Raw genomic sequence first — 17,848 nt, forward strand, 5'->3', positions numbered from 1 at the left:
TTTTTTGTTTTGTTTCATGTGAATTTCATTATTTTTATTTGCTTTGGCAACACTGATTGTACCCATTGGTCATGCTAATAAAGCACCTTGAATTGAATTGAAAAATTGACAGTCCCCCTTCCCCCCACGGACAGACAGAAATGTTTTCACTGCGCGTGTGCTGTGCTCTCCGCGAACTTTGAATGGCTGCATCTGTACCTCCACAGAGCACCTGAATCCTGTTCCCAGGACCAAAACGAAAACCAGTCTTTTTTGCAGCATCTGCCGCCACAGGTGCTAAAACAACTTAACTCTAAACGCTTTCGTTTCGGTCGGGGAAAAAGATACAGCAACAGGCAGAGCTGTTCTGCTTCCCAAAGCCTATTAGAGAATTTTTTATACAAACGGCAACAATTTGTTTCCAAAACTCAAATTCCAGAATTCTGTTTTTAACAAGCGCCAAGCCTGCTGTACGTTTTAGCAGCAATTTAATCTTTTAGATTAAATTTTAACAAAATTATAGGTATTACAAACAATACAACAAATTTACTTTAAAATTAAGCAAAAACTTTATCAAAGGCAGACATGGAATTAAAGGGAAGCTGTCACCAAACCCTTTTCACAAAACCTCTGTTCACAGCAGCAGGACTGCTGGCTCCAGCTCCTTCAGAAGTTTTTTCAGCAGTCACAATGCAAAAAAATCTCAACACCAAAATGCTCACAGAAATCCTCATATCTGGAGAACAGGTCACATACAACAAATCACAGAATCAACATTTAAAAAAAAGTAATCTTCTCCATCTATTACTGAATGCTAAATATGACAATAACATAGCAATTCTAGCACTTTTATAATTTTACTAATCAATTTGCACTTACGTAATAACTCAAAAAGCTGTAACTATTGTAAATAAGTTAAACTCTTGCCCTGATATTTAAATACCTGCCTCATGAGTACACTATTGTGACCAGTGAGTGAACACAACACAGCTACTGTACATTTTTAGGAAACAATGTCAAACAAGTCCAAAACAAATGTCTATTCGTGTATTAACTAATTAAAACAATGCTTTTAATTTTTCAGACTCCACAAAGCTGATGCTAATTCCTCAGGTACAATCTATATTCAGACGTATGCATTAGAAAGACACCATAAACATAAACAGGAGTGAACAGGACGTCAGGCCATGACAACTGAGCCAGTCAGCTAAATGAGTGAAGGCAATGGGTCCACATCAGTCTGCCCCAATAGATAAGATTGTTACAGGAGACATTTAAGGACAAACATGAACATGGCTGTCACAGCCCAGCTAACTGTGCAACAACAGAACAGGCTTTCCTACAAAGACAGTATTCCTGCTCAGGGCTCTGAGGTGTGAAAGTCACAGCCCACATGCTGAGCAGATGTTCGTGTGCCCGTTTTAAACCCCTGTGGCTAAGACCATCCTTCTGCTTCATTTAGAATTAATTCCTCTCAGCTCGACCCAAATATACCATCAACTGGAGAAAAAAAAATGTGTTAAACACCAAGTCCAGAAACCAGCTCCTCAGCAGGAAACACTGGAGCTTGGAGGATGAGGTGCACCTGCAGCTTTTATCCCCCAGAAAAGCTGCAAGCATGTACAGTGAGTAAATGAAGATTAAATCTGCGATAAGGAAGTCCCTCCTAGAGTTTTTAACAGTTTCAAAGCGCATTTCTGTGTGTGTGAATTGGCAGAGTCCTGGACCATCTGGCACACCCAGAGCTGGACACAGCAAGCGGATCAGCGATATGCCATTCAGCACCAGGTGGCTGAGCTGCCAGAGCCTGAATATTATCAGAAGCTCGATATCAATCGCCAGCCCAGAGAACACATCAGATCCCTGTTGTTTGCATGAGAGGTAAGATGACAATGGAGGAACTGTTGCCACATCTCTCCATGCGGTCAGAGGACGTCACAGGTGGAGAGACCTGCTGTGTACAGGATGACTTGCAAATCTGTTTCAATGTTTCAGGTTCAGCTAGGCTACAGGAACTCACTGCCCACTGCTCCTTTTCCAGCATCGATTTTTCCTGCACACAACTTCCTTCAGCTGACTCCCAAGGGGGAAAGGGCACTCAGTTTTCAGTTGTGGTTGGTGAAAAGCAGGAAACGATGATGATAATACTGTAACCATGAGTATAGCAACACATGGTTACAGTATTATATTTTACATAACATACATAATAGTATACATATCTAACAGTCGAAAGCTGGATCAGCAGCACAGCAGTCAGCACTAGCGCTTCACAGATCATGGGTGAACATTCTGTGTGGAGTTTGCATGTCCCCCTGAGGTCATATGGGTTTTCACTGGAAGATCCAGTTTCCACCCATGCTATGTGTGAAGGACTGCTGTCCTGTCCAGGGCGGATCCTGCCTAGTGCCCCTTGTCTGCTGGGTTGGGCTCCAGCTCACCCCCGTCTGTGCGGCTCTCAGCAGTGTCTGAAAACGGCCGACTGGAGAGCAGGGTGTTGTTTCAGAATGAAACAGTCCTTCCCCTAACAACAGCGCGAGGAGAGCACAGCTCACACGCGCCCCAGAGAAAACCTGTACCTTGATTCCTGTCCTCCAGAGGGACCCAGTAAGAGAAGCTCAGCGCCAATTAGAGGTGAGGGCTTTCTCAGCATAGTTCAGTCCATTTCCACAGCGCTGTTTATTCAAGCATTAAGGAAACAAAGGTTTGTCGTCAGGTCAGTTCAAAGCCCAGCAAACTGTCAGAGGGCAAGACAAGAAGGAGAAATGGGAGTGAGCTACAAGCCCGAAGCCCTTCTTCCTTTACAAGAATGTCTAACCTCTGGCAAAACCTGTATCAGACCAAGAAGGTTAGGCTAATCTCCCAGGAGCTCATTAAACAGCGGTATTATTGGCACACAGGACCGTGAACACATCACAGCCTTCCTGCCTTACTCGCGCCCCCAGCATCTCGCAGCTCGTGAGTCACGAGTTTGTCAGTCAGCGGGAACACGGCACCTGGAGAAATGGGGTGTCCCAGCTCCGCGGATATCAGGAGAAACCCCACCCTGCGCCCACATTCCGGCTGGGGTCAGCAGGGCTGTAACGTGACCCCAGGAAGGGCAGTCTTGCTGTGCTACAGCAGCGACCAGCGCCGATCGATACTCACTCTGGCGCGATCATTGAAGAACGAGCTGGCAGACATTTCACCCGCAAACCGAACTCCCAGAACTATTGATCGTCCTGGACAGCAGCCCCCAGGCTGCCAGCGTGGGGAACACCAGCTGTGACAAACTCACAGGGCCTTCTCCGACTGCAGAGAGCGCGTGGCCTGACTGCTCCGCACACGCGTGCACACGAGCACAAGCACACCCTCCTGGACTGGGCACCTGCACATCGGCGTCACACCACCGCCGCAGACGCCCGAGACCCGGGACGAGAAACACAGCAACTCGGTAACCCCACTGCTGGCACGTCCTAGACCTGCAGGGAGAGGTGGGCTTGGGACCCCGGCTCAGGCAGGGGGTCTGCAGAAGGTTCAGCGCCTGCCGAACAGCACAATCTCCCAAACCCCGACACTGAAATAGCTCATCAGTTTCTCCAAGGAGATCCTTATGCTCAGACTGTCAGATCTCCAGCTCACACAGGTCCTCTGACAATCCCAGAGGTCACCTGCTCTAAATTCCATGACCCCAAGTGAGACTATTTCCACCTCAGGGTCTCCTGTCCCTCCCTTCAGTTCCAGCTTATTTTCTGCCACCCTGTCTGCGCCAAACCTGGAAGTAAAGTTTCCCAGGTGAGCTCTACCGGTCCGTTTCCAGAGCTCGGCTGAGTCTCGCCTTCTCCAGCGGGCTGAGATCTCTCCACTCCGACTGACGGGTCGGGGGGTATTCCGAACTCTCGGAGTCATGCAGGAGGACCATGATGGTGGACACAGCACCAGGTCAGGACCGCCCACAGCTCTTTCATGGTTTCCACAAGCCCAGAGAGGCTCACTGTTACTCTACAGGAGTCAGGTGAACGGGTTCAATCAGCTAAAATGAACGATGGTGAAGTCTCGCGCCTGGCTGTAGAAACTCCTGAGGAGTCACAGAGACACGGAGACTGAGCCCGACAGGCAGACGGCCATTTCGAGATCATTAATGTACGACATCGCGCCAGAGGGATACTGCTACACCACTGGTTCTGCGTCTCAGTCATTAATCTTGTCTACGCCAGGGAAATGCCAAATGGATAAGAATTCCCAAAACTGCATTATTTGAAGGGTTGCTGCAAAACCTCTGCTTAACCAAACTCCGTGGGACCTGCAGGGCTCTGAAGCACTGGTCCAGACTGCCCCCCAGCTGCGCTGCCCAGCACAGTCAGGTGTCAACAATCCCCGCACTGGGAGGATATGATACACGTCGTCAACACGGACCCCACTGAGCATTTAAATTCAGCAGATGCTGCAAAACCCGAAACTTTGCGCGTCCAATGAGATCGGCGACCGCGGGGCGTGTGTCCGGCACTCCGGGGACCACGTGACTACCGGGAGCGCAGTCTCGGCCGGGACGGCGGAGCTCAACCCAACCCCGGGCCCCCCCGAGCCCCCCCGGCCCGCAGACCAGCGGCGCACAGGGCACACCGCAGCGTCCCGGCGCAGCGAGCGAAATTCAACCCAGTCGCATCACATCCCACAGAACGTTAAATCTCATCGTTGTTAGCAACCTGCGCACTGCTCTCAGAGTAAAATTACCCGTGATTATCATACATTTAATGATAATTATACATTGTTATACTCGGGGGAAAAAAAACCCGAACGTTTCTGCAGTGTGGTCATTGTCACCAAACTTAAACCCATCTGGGTGAGAAGAGAAGGAAACGAGTGAAGCGTTAAACCGTCTGTTTTCAGCGTGCGGATGGCCGGCGTCAGTCCTGCACTCCGACCTCTCCCGAACCCCGTCCCGAGGCAGAGCCCACGCCACGCCACGCCACGCCACGCCGAAGAGCCGCTGAACGCCCAGGTGACACAGGCAGCACACCGGAGCACCCTGCAGTGCACTCACCGCGACCCCTGCCTCCTAACTTCGGCCGGCAAACACGCAAGGATGACATGCTGAAAAGCCCCCCCCCCGCAACCGGACCGTCTCCGCGGCCGGAGCACCTCACGCGCGCCGTGCCCCTACCGTGAAACGGTCCCGGGATCAGCTGACGGCGTCCACCCGCGAGGTTCGCTGCGCTGCAACTGGAGCGCGACTGCTGCGCGCTGCCTCCGGCCGGCTGGTGGAGCCGTGACGTCACGGCCGCCGGGGCTTGTGACTTGGAATCACCTGACTCCGCCCCCCGCCTTCCCTCCCTCCTCCTCCTCCGGCCCGGCCCGGCCCGGCCCGCCGCCAGCTCGCAGGAAGCGGAATTCCCCTCCTGCTCTGACGAGCAGCGCGGCAGCCGCGGCGCAGCTCCTGGCTGCCTGTGCGCGGCGGGGTGCCGAGTCCTCTCTGGAAGGAAAGGGACGCCTGCTGCCTGGGCTGATGGGTGTCCGATGGCCCGGCGGACCGCGAGCATTTCGGTATCCCCGCCTCCCGGGAGCCCACCTGAGGGGGGTGGGGCGCAGGGGTAGCGAGAGCGCGGAGGGCGGGGAGAAAGGGGGCAAGATGGGCCCTGGCCGTGAGCGGTGCCCCCCGCTGCCTGGCGCCACCCAAACCCGCAGCCAAGCGCACCAGAGGGAAGGGAGGTTGTCAGCGGCCCATCAAGGCCCAAGGTCTCCCCCCCAGCTGGGGCGAGAAGGAAGCCAGGGTATCGGCTTGTTCCACCCTCCCGCCACTCTCTGTGCCTAGTCTTCTCGAAACGCAGTGGGATGCTGTGAACAGCACTTAGAAAAGAGTGGCTAGAAAAGTCTAGTAAGTGAAGGTGAACAGAAGAGAAGAAAAAACCAGCGACGCTGAAAAATGAAGCTTTGCTTTATTGGGGAAACAAGGTTTAGAAGGTTTACAGATGCCACGTGTGGAGTGTTCAGTGCACACTATACAGACTGCGGTGACACAGTGCTCATATTGTTCACGCTGGTAAGCAATGTCAGTTTACACAGGTCAAATCCAAGCAGGTAAAAACAGAATATTATCCGATCTGAACGACGTGACTAAACACCAACAGGCAAGAGCAATTTCACGAAAAAGTAAAACAAATCTCGAGCTGCGTTTAAGAACGGCTAGTAATCTGCACAACACTGCTTAAAGAAAAGCCTTCCCTATTTTTATGCATTGCCTGAAAGTCTGATGAACTGGTGCCTACTGTCTGTTAGGCCATCCTAGGGATCACCACAACCCAGTATCTGAAAATGGACGGATCTAAAAGACCTAGCCTAAAACAAGACTCTCCTGTAGATGTGAATTAGACTCTAATGCAAATACATTTTGAGGAAAAAAAATCAGAATTCAAACCCTGAGCATAACTGGCCATCAGCAAAAATTTGAACAAGATCACCATTTTCCACAAGGCCTGGGGACTGTCTCCACAAGAGCCCATCTTCACAAGGGTCAGTGCAATACCCGAAACGGTCAAGGAACTGAAAGAGCAAGTTCCTGGGTGTAATAGGCAGGCATCTATAGAAGCAGCTGTCTTCTCCAGTCCTTGGCATGATGAAAGAACACAGGGTGTTGTTACACCAGCAGATGCAAATGACCTCGGACTGACAGCAGCCCCAGCACTGCTGCTTCGTGTCGACATCAACCCACCCCACTCTTGGACCCTGATGTACCCAGCAATTGATTCTCCTGATTATCAAGTAAATAAGGAGCTGATTTGTGGTAAGATTGTGTAATGGAGGAGTTTGAAAGGTGTGTAAACTGGAGTAGCTCTGTCTTAGAAGCTTGCAAACTTTGCAGGATGTAAAAATAATAATTTGAAGGTTTCCTGCATAAAGAAATATCCAACACCATATGATGCTCACATTTTCAAGAACATTTTAATAGTTGTTCTTCAAAAATTATAAATCAATTTGACATTAATCAATCTCTCGTGTCATTCTTCCAATGATTTTAGCAGTACTGAGTGCTGACTGATGGACTGAACCCTTTAATGCACACTTAACACACAGGACAGTGGTAAGAGATAAAGGCTGGATCAATCCAATGATCTTATTACCTCAGAACAAAATTATCCACAAATTGCGAGTATTACCTCAGAGCAGTCTATGTGAAGCACTGAAAAAGTATCTGGGGCAGCAGTAACAGCCAGACAACTCAATTTACTCCACCCAGACACCAACTTACTATTCTGAGCACGCAGAAGGTACAGAGGACAAAGGAAACTTGATTTGTAGGAACAGCACAAGACTGTGAAAAAACTGCGTTTATATCTTCAGTAGTTTCTTTATAATCACGTGATGAGAACGCACATAAAGAACAATCTTGCTCCTGTTCTCCTGTCACTCGCTGTCTTATAGAACCAGCTCACTCTTTATTGTCTTGAAGACACACCCCAGTTCAAAGTTCACCTGGGAGCAACGCAGAGGTTGAAAACAGTCCCCTACTTTTCCATTTCAGATATGACTATACAACACTCCCTGGAACAACAAACTTGCCTGGAAAATCCCACTGAACCTGCCTCCAAACTGACCAAGTCAAAAACATGCCAGACATCAAACAGCCCTCACAGACCGTGCACAATCTCAGAGGATTTTATATAAGCATTTAAAGGTTTTTCAAAACAGTACATTGAACAGAATCACTTACCCCAATTAATATTTTGCTTCTCTGATTCAGTTGTTTTTCAAACACTTCAAAAATATATTTTATTAAACGTCAAACCACAGGAGACCACCACAACAACTGCGTGAAGAAAGGAGTTCAGTTGAGACTGGGCCTGTTAGTGAGACGTACAAAGACAGCAGGATGGCTCTGCTCCTATCCGGGGGGGGGGGGGGGGGGGGTTGCTCTGAATACGCCAAACAGTGCAGAGTTTCAGGGTCAAGCCCACAAAGCAGATCCTCAGCCAGGTCACAGAATACCCACCCTTCCAGTCTCTGCACCCTTTGCTTTTTTACTAGTTTCGGCAACATGCAGCCCCACCTGGTGGCAAAAACAAGGAGTGCACCACCAACTCACAGAAGCCTACAGTACATGGCATCAGCCTGGTGGACTCGAGGACTGTGAATTCATTGACAAGCGGTGTGCAATCTTTAATCTTTGGCAACTGCTCAGTAAATTTCCCACGTCTCCTTAATTTTCTGTTGCTATATTTCAGAACGAAACACACACTCTAGTACTTCTGTAGCTTAGGGGACACAGACAGCCATCTTTCCTGGAGAAATGGGAGTGCTACTCTTCCACAATGGACAGAGACTGAAATTTACACTGTGCTTACATGATAGTTTTACCTGCATTTTTTTTTTCCAAATGTAACTTGTCTGCAGTAAGGGAAACTGGAAAACCTGAACATCAGCTAGCACTGTACTTAACGACAGAGGTATTGAGCACGTCAAGGAACTCCGTCAGACACTCTTCAGCCAAACTCGTACCTCAACATGAAATCAGGAAATCGGGTTTTGGAACAGGGAAAAGAGAAACCTCCCCTTTTCTCTTGCGATTGTGGGCTTGAGATTTTCATGAGCTGGACAGAACAGCCTCCAGGCCTGTCTCGCACAAACCCCAGGTCACAGCGTGCTTCCTAACACTACATCTTGAGCAGCGAGTCACGGTTTGAGAGGGCAGGCAAGAGGATGCTCTGCTGTGCAAACGAAAATGTGAAAAAAAAAAACATTGGAACTCAAACACTGTTTAGATTGGCGTGACTGACAAATGCGACATTCTAAAAAAATACTAAATTTCTAATTTTTTTTTTACATTCTCCGAGACATTAAGTTTTCCGCTGTGTACACCCTGCTGGACAAAATGTTCCTTACCACCCTGATTCCAGAGCGCGAGCTACCTCTACCGAGACAAATACAGACAGCAACCCCCCCCCCCCCCCCCCTCCAAGCCTGTATTTGTAATATTTAGTCCCAGAGTGACTCACGACACAGGCAGATAGCTATGCTTGATTCTAGCTCCTCCACGAGTGCATAATACCTGCCGTCTACAGGAATGGGCTATAGAGAAGCTTCCGAGACTCTGGGGGAGGAATGGCCGGCGGGTGGAAGGAGCAGCAGTGCAATCTCTCGCCTCGGGCCTGCTCAGTGGAACACGGTCTGCCTCCACCTCTTGTCGTGCAGGAAGGGCCAGAGGCTCTCCTTGATGCCCGCCTTGAAGGGGGTGTGCCGCCCAAGGCCCAGGCCCTCCAGCCTGGAGCAGTCCAGCTGGGCATTGTGCGGCCGTCGGGCGCCCACGTCGGCCGGCGGCTCCGTCACCTGCGGGGGGGGGGCGAAGGAAACGCATCAGCGCCCTCGCCGAGGTTCTGTGGCCCCGGGAGCTTCTCGCCTCTCCGCCGCCCTCCTAACCCCCCCCAGCGCCTGGGCCCTCACCCGAAGAGCACCACGCCACCTCATCGTGCTCTCCGAGGCCACGAGACCCGCTGCTCAGTGCCCGCAAGGGCAATCCGACAGGCCAGCGGGCAAGAGTGGCACAGCCAGGCATCGCGCTGACGTCCAAGAGACGGTCCAGCTGAACAACATCACGAGACAAAGAGGTGTCGGGATCAAAAAACCCCACAGCACTGAAGCAAAAACAGGGACAAGTTCCGAAAGCTCTATTCTCAAAGAGCTGCTCTCAAAGTCCAGATTCTTCCTGTAGGTTAGCATGTCTTAGACCTGCCGTTAACCTCTCACTGCTCATCTCCAGACGAAAATTTGAGTTTTTATTTTTGGGGGGCATCCCTGTTTTTCTGCTGTATTCAACTGGAACACGCTGCTAAAGAACCAAAGCAGGGCAAAGGCACTCTGTGACTTAGAATAAGAAACATTTTATTCAAACCTTTTCTATGTGCCAGCACATACCGGAATGAGATGACTGCTGGGAAAGTTAAAGGCATCAGCTATCGCACAGGCGATTTCGTATTTGGTCATCTGCTCCTTGCCCGAAAAGTGGAAGATTCCCTGTATCGACGGATCCTGGGGAGGTAAGAGAAAGAGCCACACGCTCCTGTCACAGAGAGCTGCAGACGTACACTCTTCAATCTTGAACTCATCTGCCACTGTCTCTTTTACACACAAGCAACAATACACTGACTTGGAAATCAATTTTCCTGCACGGAGTCCTTTTTCAAGTGGCACGAGCTTTATCACCTGTTTCAGCTTTCTCAGCCGTCACAGGCTCTTCTGCAGAAAGCACCGTCTCGTGCAGGCTTCAGCCTGGGGCTGCTGGACGATCGGTCAGGCCCTGTGCCAGCCGGCACTGGACACCCACCTGGAGCCTGCGGTCAGCCAGCTGCCGGCACACGCTGGCGACGTCGTTGACGTAGGTGGGGAAGCGCTGCTGGCAGTGGTCGATGCCGCAGCTCGCCGCGCCGTTCTGCACCTTATCGAACAGCACCGTCACGGCACTCTCCTCGGTCTTCTCCACGGCGCCGTACAGAACGGGCACCCTCAGCACGGCCGCGCCTGGCGCCACGCCCCCCGCAGGGCGAGCCGACAAGCACCGGGAAAGCGAGACGTTAGCGCCGCCTTCTGCCCCGCTCGCACGGGAAAAGTGCCAAAATAATTTCTTATTAAACAGTCCAAGGAGACGCCGGTATTGGCAAACCGTTCTTTCAAATCGTAAAAGGCTCTATTTGGGGAGGTAGCTCTCTTTGCACTTTTATCGTTAATTTGTCAGTAATCTTTGTTTTATATTCCATCCCCAATTCTGCGTTGTTGACATGTTTATTGTCAGTGTGCTACAACTAAAAATCCACATTAGTACGACTCTATTCTGACAAGGCCAGCTCTGTGGGTCCACGAGGTCCCGTGGCCTCGCCGCCCTCAGGCCCTCGAGCCCCAGAACTCCTACCAGGATTGTGCCGCAGGACCTCCCTCTCTCCCTCCAGCTTGGTCTTCCCGTACAGGTTCAGGGGGTTCGGGGTGTCGTTCTCTGCGTACGGGGGGTCGCGCCCGTCAAACACGTAGTCCGTGCTGATGTGTATGAGAAACATCCCAGCTGCAAGGGAGAATAATGGGTGAGCCGGCCACAGCACCGAAAGCCACTGGTGTGTGAAGGGAGGAGGGCCGAGGCTCCCCTGGGTTGCAGTCCAGCTGACACTCGCCCCCGGCTCACCTGTGTGAGCAGCTCTGACTGTAATTAGTTATACGAGCAACTGGACAGCATCTGTAAAGTTCATGCAGTGTTTTCAGTTGATGTGAAAGATGCATGACAGGCAAGCCTTCAAGGCCTGTGTAAGAGTGCCGAATTTGAATTTTGTAACCACAGTGAGAAGGAAGAGAGGGAGGAGGGAGCCCGGGCGGAACACAAGCCGAGAGACACAGCGACCCCCCTGCTCTCCGGCACTGCAGCAGCCCCAGCAGCCACACGCTGGCACAAACGCCCGGTCAGGAATCTTTCACTTCGGACTGTGGCAAATGAAAAAAATAAAAAGACAGATCCCAATGAAGGCGGCTCAGTGCAGAGAGGGAAACGGACGGGGGAATGATTCTCTCCTGCCAGCCCTGTGTCCTGCGACCGTGTGACTTGGCATGGGGCTGGGGGGGTCTCACCTGACTCCTTGGCGACGGTCGCCGCGGCGTTCACGTTCAGCTGCATCGCAGCCTCGGTCTGGGTCTCCACCACGTCCGGCCTCCTCTCCGCTGCGCAGTGCACGATGACGTGAGGCTGCAAGCACACACACACGTGCTCTGTCTCACTCCTGAGACATGCTGCCTCACAGCCCTGCAGGTGACCCGCTGCCCCCCCCCCCCCCCGTCAGGGCAGACAGGTCAGCCGCCCGGCCGCAAAGCAGAGCAAAGCAACCCGCGAGCCACTTACAGCTCACCGCACCAACCGGACTGAGAGGGGGGCTCAGAGGCGATGGCACCGCCATGCTCTCCAAGATGCAGGACTTACAACCGCTGTCATACACTCTTCTGCAGAGTCGCTGTGGCCTGAGCAGTGCCTCAGCTCTGACGTCACGACCGGTGGCCCCCAGGGACCCTGTCAACGGCTGGCAGCCTGTGTGCTCAATGGGCCATACGACAACACACAAGCATGCAATAATACGGAGGAACGCTGGGTTGGTGCAACAGTCGGGATTCTCCAAAGGCTATCGGCAAGCTCTCCCATCCTCCTGAAATCCGAGGTGGAAGCAAAAAAGGACTGATCTGACCTCCTGGGAACATCATCTTGTGTTGCTGTGTGGCCTATGACTCGACCCCATTTTATTACAGAACATAAAAGTTCATGTGAACTAAACTGACCTCTGCATATGAGCCTGAGTGCTGCATCTCATGTAAGTACCCAGTATTTATTAGACCACAGGAACGTGTCTGAAGCAAGCACAAGCTCAAGCTGGGCAAATGAGTGTGTACTGAGCAGCGACAAAAAAAAACAAACACTGCTTGTAACAGCAACAAAGTCTGTAAATAAAAAAATGGCCTGTTTAAAAAAAATGCAAAATTCTTATATTTAAAAAGTCAGCGTTAAAATCTCTACACAGATTTAAAATGAAGCCCTTGTTCTGGAAGTTATGGAAAGAAACCTCCTTAAATGTCAAATTCGCCTGTTGCTACAGCGCCGCCCAGTGGCGGGAGTTCCTGTCCCTTCCAGCACCAGAGACATTCCGCAGAGGAGCCTGGACAGCCTGTGGAGAACCAGTCTCATTCAACAGATAAACACATAAAGGAAAAATGGGAGATTTCACCTGGAAACCCTGAACCATCTGCCGCACGGCCTCGGGTTCGAGCAGGTTGCAGCTCTCGAACCGGGGCCGGGCGCGGCTGTAACCGCTGCCCATGACGTGCCAGCCGTTATTCTGGAACTCCTTGCAGACGGCCCGGCCCAGCAGCCCCGTGGCACCCGTCACCAGCACCCTCCTGAAGGGGGTGTCCACATGCTCCTGCGGGGGGGGGGGGAGAGACGGCGCATCAGATGGGAGCCAGAGACGATCACATCGCGGCCCCCAGCGGTGCTCACCCGCGGGAAAGGAAAGCAGGCCTTTCAACAAGGGTAAACACAACTGTGCCAGTATAAGCCAATTCAGCTCTAATAAACTAAATAGCACGCCATGACTGTTGTACCGAGCTGCAGTATGGATGTGTAACAGACGCGATGTATAATGTGTTTTGATGTATTCAGACGTACAGAAGCCCTGTGTGTCCATTAAAATTGTCCCCTGTGACACGTTATTTTATCTCACTCTGATGAGCGCACGCGCTCAGAGCAGCTGGCCGCTGGCCAGGCAGGACACGGCCTCAACAGGAACGAATCTCTGTCATTCCCCTCTCCCAGGGCCGTGGAGGACACCTGGGCGAGGAGCGCTCCCTCTCCTGGATCTCGAATTTCACCGAGCACCCAGCACCCTAAGCTAACCCTAACCCCGCTGCCCGCTGGCAAAGCTGGGAGCAAAATGGTGATGCAACAAAAGGTGTAGGAGTCATTTAAGAAAAGCCGCATGGAGCCGACTAAGTATTGCTTGTAGAAAGTCTTTCTCTTACAGCACGCACTGTATAACACAGCCCTAGCTAAGCCCAGCACTGCTCTTTGAGGTCTCTTCCCTTGCAGCATACCATTAGCAGGCTTAAAGAGCGCCTCAAATGTAATCACCAACCACCAGGGGAATGTGTTTGTTAGCAGACTGTAAACTCAGATTTCATCGGAGGGTAAATGTTGAGTAATCTGTCCACACATCCACAGTTCCTCAAGTGACAATGCACAGATCCAGCTATAAGACGGTGCTTCAAACGACACATTAGTACAGTTTCCGATGCTTTCGGCAGACTGGGAATGGGAGAGCAGCTCCGACGCCGGAGCCGCAGCAGGAAATTAGCAGGCAATATCATTAAAATAATGGAATTTCACTCAAATGCAGGTCAGGTTTCCCCCACTATCACACTCCTCCCGGATCAAAGCAGAAATAGGGCCTGCAGGAGCAATGTGATTCTGAGTCCCTCAGACTGCTCACAATCAACTGACTGCCCCCCGGTCCACAGCAAGAGACCAGGAGCGGAGAGTAACGGCAAGGAGACGGGCGCCAAGGCAGAGACCGGAAGTTCAAGGATCCCCAGCGGGACACTGACAGCATCCCGGGAACTGCTGAAAGCACGGGAGAGTGACGGGGAAGAGCAGACAAGAAGGGTTTTAAGGAAAGCAGGCCTTTCAACAACCCTGCTCACCGGGATACCAGTGGGATCGTTAAACTACAACTCCACCTGCCCCAGTCTTCCCATGGAGCCATTTTCACTCCCACAGTCCTCCGTGCAAGGAACCACCTCCTGATTCCCGTCTTCCACAGCCCGAATCATAACTTCCTCTCCGACGACGGACTGGTGTCCCGGCCAGGGTGCACCCTGGGACAGGCTCGAAGAAGCAGCCAGAACAAGGATGCAAGGATAACTTCCATGTGCTGGTGTTGCCCCCTTCCTAATGACACCCCCCTACCGCTGAGGTAGCTCTGCTTATCTCTGCTTCCTGCTATGGGGGTGGGAAAGCGCTTTACTGAGTCACTGGCACACTGTAGGTGTGACAGAACAGGGATGTGGTGGGGAACTGGGATCTGGAGTCTCAGGACACAGACAGGAGCAGGGTAGGGGTTCCCAATTCTGGGACACTGGGTCTGGGGAACACCCCACACCTGCTGGCTCTAGTCCCAACTGAGGCTGAAATTAAGGCAGTAGATCCTTAATAATATTAAGAATAAATTTGAGCTCTTTAATCGCTTTCAGTTCGAAGACATGTAGGAGGTTTTGTTTAAACGGCTACGTTTCATAGGCAGCCTAAGATCTGAAGCCTTTGAGCGCAGAAAAAAAACACTACAAAAGTTCCAGCCAAGCAATTTAGGAGTTATTACTTGCTTAAGGAGCGATCTAAAGAGCTCAGCTGCGATGAAGACCAGCAGGTGAGGGCTGTATGGACTGGGTTTCACCAGACTGGCAGGGGAGCCACAGGAAACACGGTTTCCACAGGCACATCACGAACACGTCCTGCCCGGACACCGACAGCTGATGACCCACCTGAACCAGGAATAAGCCCCACGTCTGTTTCCCGAGGCTATCAAACACCTATCTGAACCAGACTCCCTCAGAAGTTTGGAAAGACGGCTGGTGTCTTTTAATGGACTTGGTTTTGATGTTGTTCTGCCTGATGGTGTGACGAGGGTAGATTCGTTCCTGTTTCACCCAGATGAAAGCAGTGTCGTGTTACAAAATACCAAATCAACTGGGTACGAGTGAAAACCAGCGAAAAGTAGGTGTATGCTGTTTTATCCGCCTTAGTACGATCGGTCTTTTAAGAAGCTCTTATTTAACTGAAACGACACACAATAATCTAAATACTGTGCAGCTAAAACGGCCGGGAACTTTCATAATATTGGAGACAGTATTTTTTTTTTACAAAGCTGGGTGCATCCGACGTTTCTGGAAAAACAAAAATTAAGGAAAAACGAGATACCGAGACGTCAGGACAGCCTTGAAATAAACCAGCGCCGGGGGCCGGGGACTGAGGGACCCCCACACGTCCACCGCGTCAGACCGTCTTACCTCCACCAGCTCCACATTCCCAGGTGTGAAGTGTATTTTGAGCTCCTTCTCCCTGCTGCTCATCTCTGTCAAGTCTCTCTCCTGCGTCGGGATCATTTCCCTACGACACAGCGACTTCCTGGCCCGCACCGCGCCTGCGCCGCTCGGCGCCCCCTGCCGGACAGCCCTGCCGCCGCACTGAGCTGCACCTTGATTATTATTATTATTATTATTATTATTAATAATAATTGCTGACATAGCGCTTTTCTGGACACTCCAGACACTCACAACGCTTTACAGCTCAGTGGGGAGGAGAGCAGAGTGATGGAGCCAGTTCAGAGATGGGGATTATTAGGAGGCCATGATTGGTAAAGACCAGGGGGAGATTTGGCCAGGACGCCGTTTTTGAGGAACGATATTTAATGACCACAGAGAGTCAGAACCTCGGTTTTATGTCTCATCAGAAGGATGGCCCGTTTTTACAGTACAGTGTCCCTGTACTGGGGCATTAGGACCCACACAGACCGCAGGGTGAGCGCCCCCTGCTGGTCCCACTAACACCTCTTCCAGCAGCAGCCTCAGCTCTCCCAGGAGTCTCCCCTCCAGGTACTGGCCAGGCTCACCCTGCCGGGCTCCAGTGGTTGGCCAGCTGGGAGTTGCGGTGAGTTTATCATACAAGATTCTCACTCAGACATCTGAGCTGCCTTCACACGCACTGTCCTTCCAGGACACACCTCATCCGTCCGAGCCGAACCAGGGGCGTTTGTATAAAGTACGCCCTTAACAAGTGCCGAAGCGCACAGGCTCCTTTCAAGAAAAGAGGAACAAAACTTTACTGTTAGTCCGTCCGTTTTGCAAGCGCGAAAACACCGAAATGGCACAACTTTCTACAGCCACTCGTTATTAATCCTCCGAAAGTTTGTGCAATGTGGGTTTTTTTTTCTGGTGTTGTTCCTCAAGGTGACGGAAGTCCAGCGGGGGCAACTGTTGATTCAGTGATTATCACTACTTTAGTTCGTAACAGCTTTTCTGCCGAACTCACTACTGCAAAACGTGAAGAAGATGATGTAGCTACATCTTACCTGAAATCCTGCGAAAGGACATTCCGGCATTTTCAGAGTTGGTGTTTGCTTACAGAAAACCGCCGGCTCGCTCTCACCAGGAAGATGTGTCGTGTGCGAAAGGGAACGTGTTCTTAAAGGGCACGTCACTCTTTTTCATATGACAAACAGGGGACACAACCCGTATATCGTATCAGTTCAGTTTATTTGTCATACGCACAAGTGCAATTAAAAGACTTATTTGCTTATATGCGCCCATAAAAAGACATCAAGGAATCACCAAAAACATAAACACAAAATATCAGCCGTAGCAACAACAAGTTACATAACACACATAACAGCAAGACAAGCAGTGTGAGAAAAAGAACAATAAAAAACATCAGTGTGAGTCAGTGATAGACATCATGCAAACCCGTCGCCACTCTCCGGAGCTGTGTTGACTTAACAGCACAAATTTTCATATTTTTTATTTCACATATATATTCAACACCTTTCACCATACCACATCGTGTCAAGGAACTTGACAAGACAGCCATCAGACGAAAGAGACAGGGATGCGCAAATGAATACAGTAAATGAAACCAAATTCAAAGTCAGAGTTACAAAAGTGAGGTCCAAGACAGGATTGGAAGACGCAGTAGACTCTGGTCTCACTGTGTCTCTCGGTGTCGGTTTGAAGGGTGAAGGGACTAGGAATTTATCTAGATCTTGCTTTCCGCACTGGGGAGAAGAAGACCAGACTTCACACAGTGAGAGAGACATAATTATCATTGTTGTTGTGGTTTGCGGGTATTGGATAATTTTGCTCATTACTTATTTTAATTCTCATTAACTGTACTTAGTTGTAGTACCAACTTTCTACCGGCAGAGGGCATTGCTTCATTATTGCAGGTCTGAACTCCCCGTGATCCTGAAGGGGAAAGACAAAATCACGATGTTTTCATTATACTTGCGATATTAAAGTCCACCCTTGTCATCCCCTAGGAATTAATGCTATGCATCTGCCGACTTGTAACTAGTAATCTGGCGAGTGGTGACTGGTGTAGTCTTTCCTCTGAGCTCACGCTGAGAGAGAAGCAGGACTCAGTGACAGAAGTGTGACGAGCCACAGAGTAAAGTAAGTCAACCCCTTCTGACCCCTAAGAAACGGCTGTTCCCAGCCTTATTGAACTAGTAACATGATCAACAGGGACTATCTTGTTTCCAAACCATTTGCTAGAGATGTTAAGCCACCTACTACGTTTTATAAATTGAATCTGATTTGATCCAAGTCATGAAATTGT

General features: G+C 50.7%; 2 protein-coding genes across 7 annotated transcripts in view; both read right to left on the reverse strand.

The window, feature by feature from the left end:
- Positions 1-7,788, reverse strand: part of LOC148821409 (cysteine-rich transmembrane module-containing protein 1-like) — a 23,268-nt gene extending 15,480 nt beyond the window's left edge. Inside the window, exon 1 of one of the 5 annotated variants that reach the window (XM_088931888.1) lies at positions 7,664-7,788. The gene's annotated coding sequence lies outside the window, so the exon portion shown is untranslated. Of the gene's footprint in view, positions 1-2,555; positions 2,649-4,999; positions 5,050-5,119; positions 5,258-7,663 lie in introns of those variants that run through there. The other 4 variants (XM_088931887.1, XM_088931890.1, XM_088931891.1 and 1 more) reach the window with 4 other exon arrangements.
- Positions 5,870-16,678, reverse strand: mat2b (methionine adenosyltransferase 2 non-catalytic beta subunit methionine). Of its 2 annotated transcripts, XM_088931885.1 has the most exons (8): positions 16,587-16,678; positions 15,526-15,713; positions 12,693-12,887; positions 11,554-11,668; positions 10,853-10,999; positions 10,271-10,464; positions 9,862-9,975; positions 5,870-9,276 (listed from the first exon to the last, which is right to left on the reverse strand). In XM_088931885.1, the coding sequence occupies exons 1-8, from the start codon at positions 16,606-16,608 to the stop codon at positions 9,103-9,105; spliced, it is 1,149 nt and encodes a 382-aa protein (XP_088788011.1). In that variant the 5' UTR covers positions 16,609-16,678; the 3' UTR covers positions 5,870-9,102. The 2 variants fall into 2 exon arrangements, with proteins under 2 accessions (XP_088788011.1, XP_088788012.1); XM_088931886.1 differs by lacking the exon at positions 15,526-15,713.
- Positions 16,679-17,848: the final 1,170 nt, after the last annotated feature.

This window comes from Atractosteus spatula, chromosome 14 (assembly GCF_055471065.1).
Source record: "Atractosteus spatula isolate fAtrSpa1 chromosome 14, fAtrSpa1.hap1, whole genome shotgun sequence".
NCBI lineage: Eukaryota > Metazoa > Chordata > Actinopteri > Semionotiformes > Lepisosteidae > Atractosteus > Atractosteus spatula.

What these genes read in the sequence shown, in the direction of transcription:
- mat2b (XM_088931885.1), bottom strand. Translation starts at nt 16,608, where the DNA reads ATGTCCTTTCGCAGGATTTCAG. An exon ending in AGATGGTTCAGGGTTTCCAG is followed by an intron (nt 11,669 to 12,692) that starts GTGAAATCTCCC and finishes GTGTGCTTGCAG; the next exon opens with CCTCACGTCATCGTGCACTG. An exon ending in GGTCCTGCGGCACAATCCTG is followed by an intron (nt 10,465 to 10,852) that starts GTAGGAGTTCTG and finishes GCGTGGCGCCAG; the next exon opens with GCGCGGCCGTGCTGAGGGTG.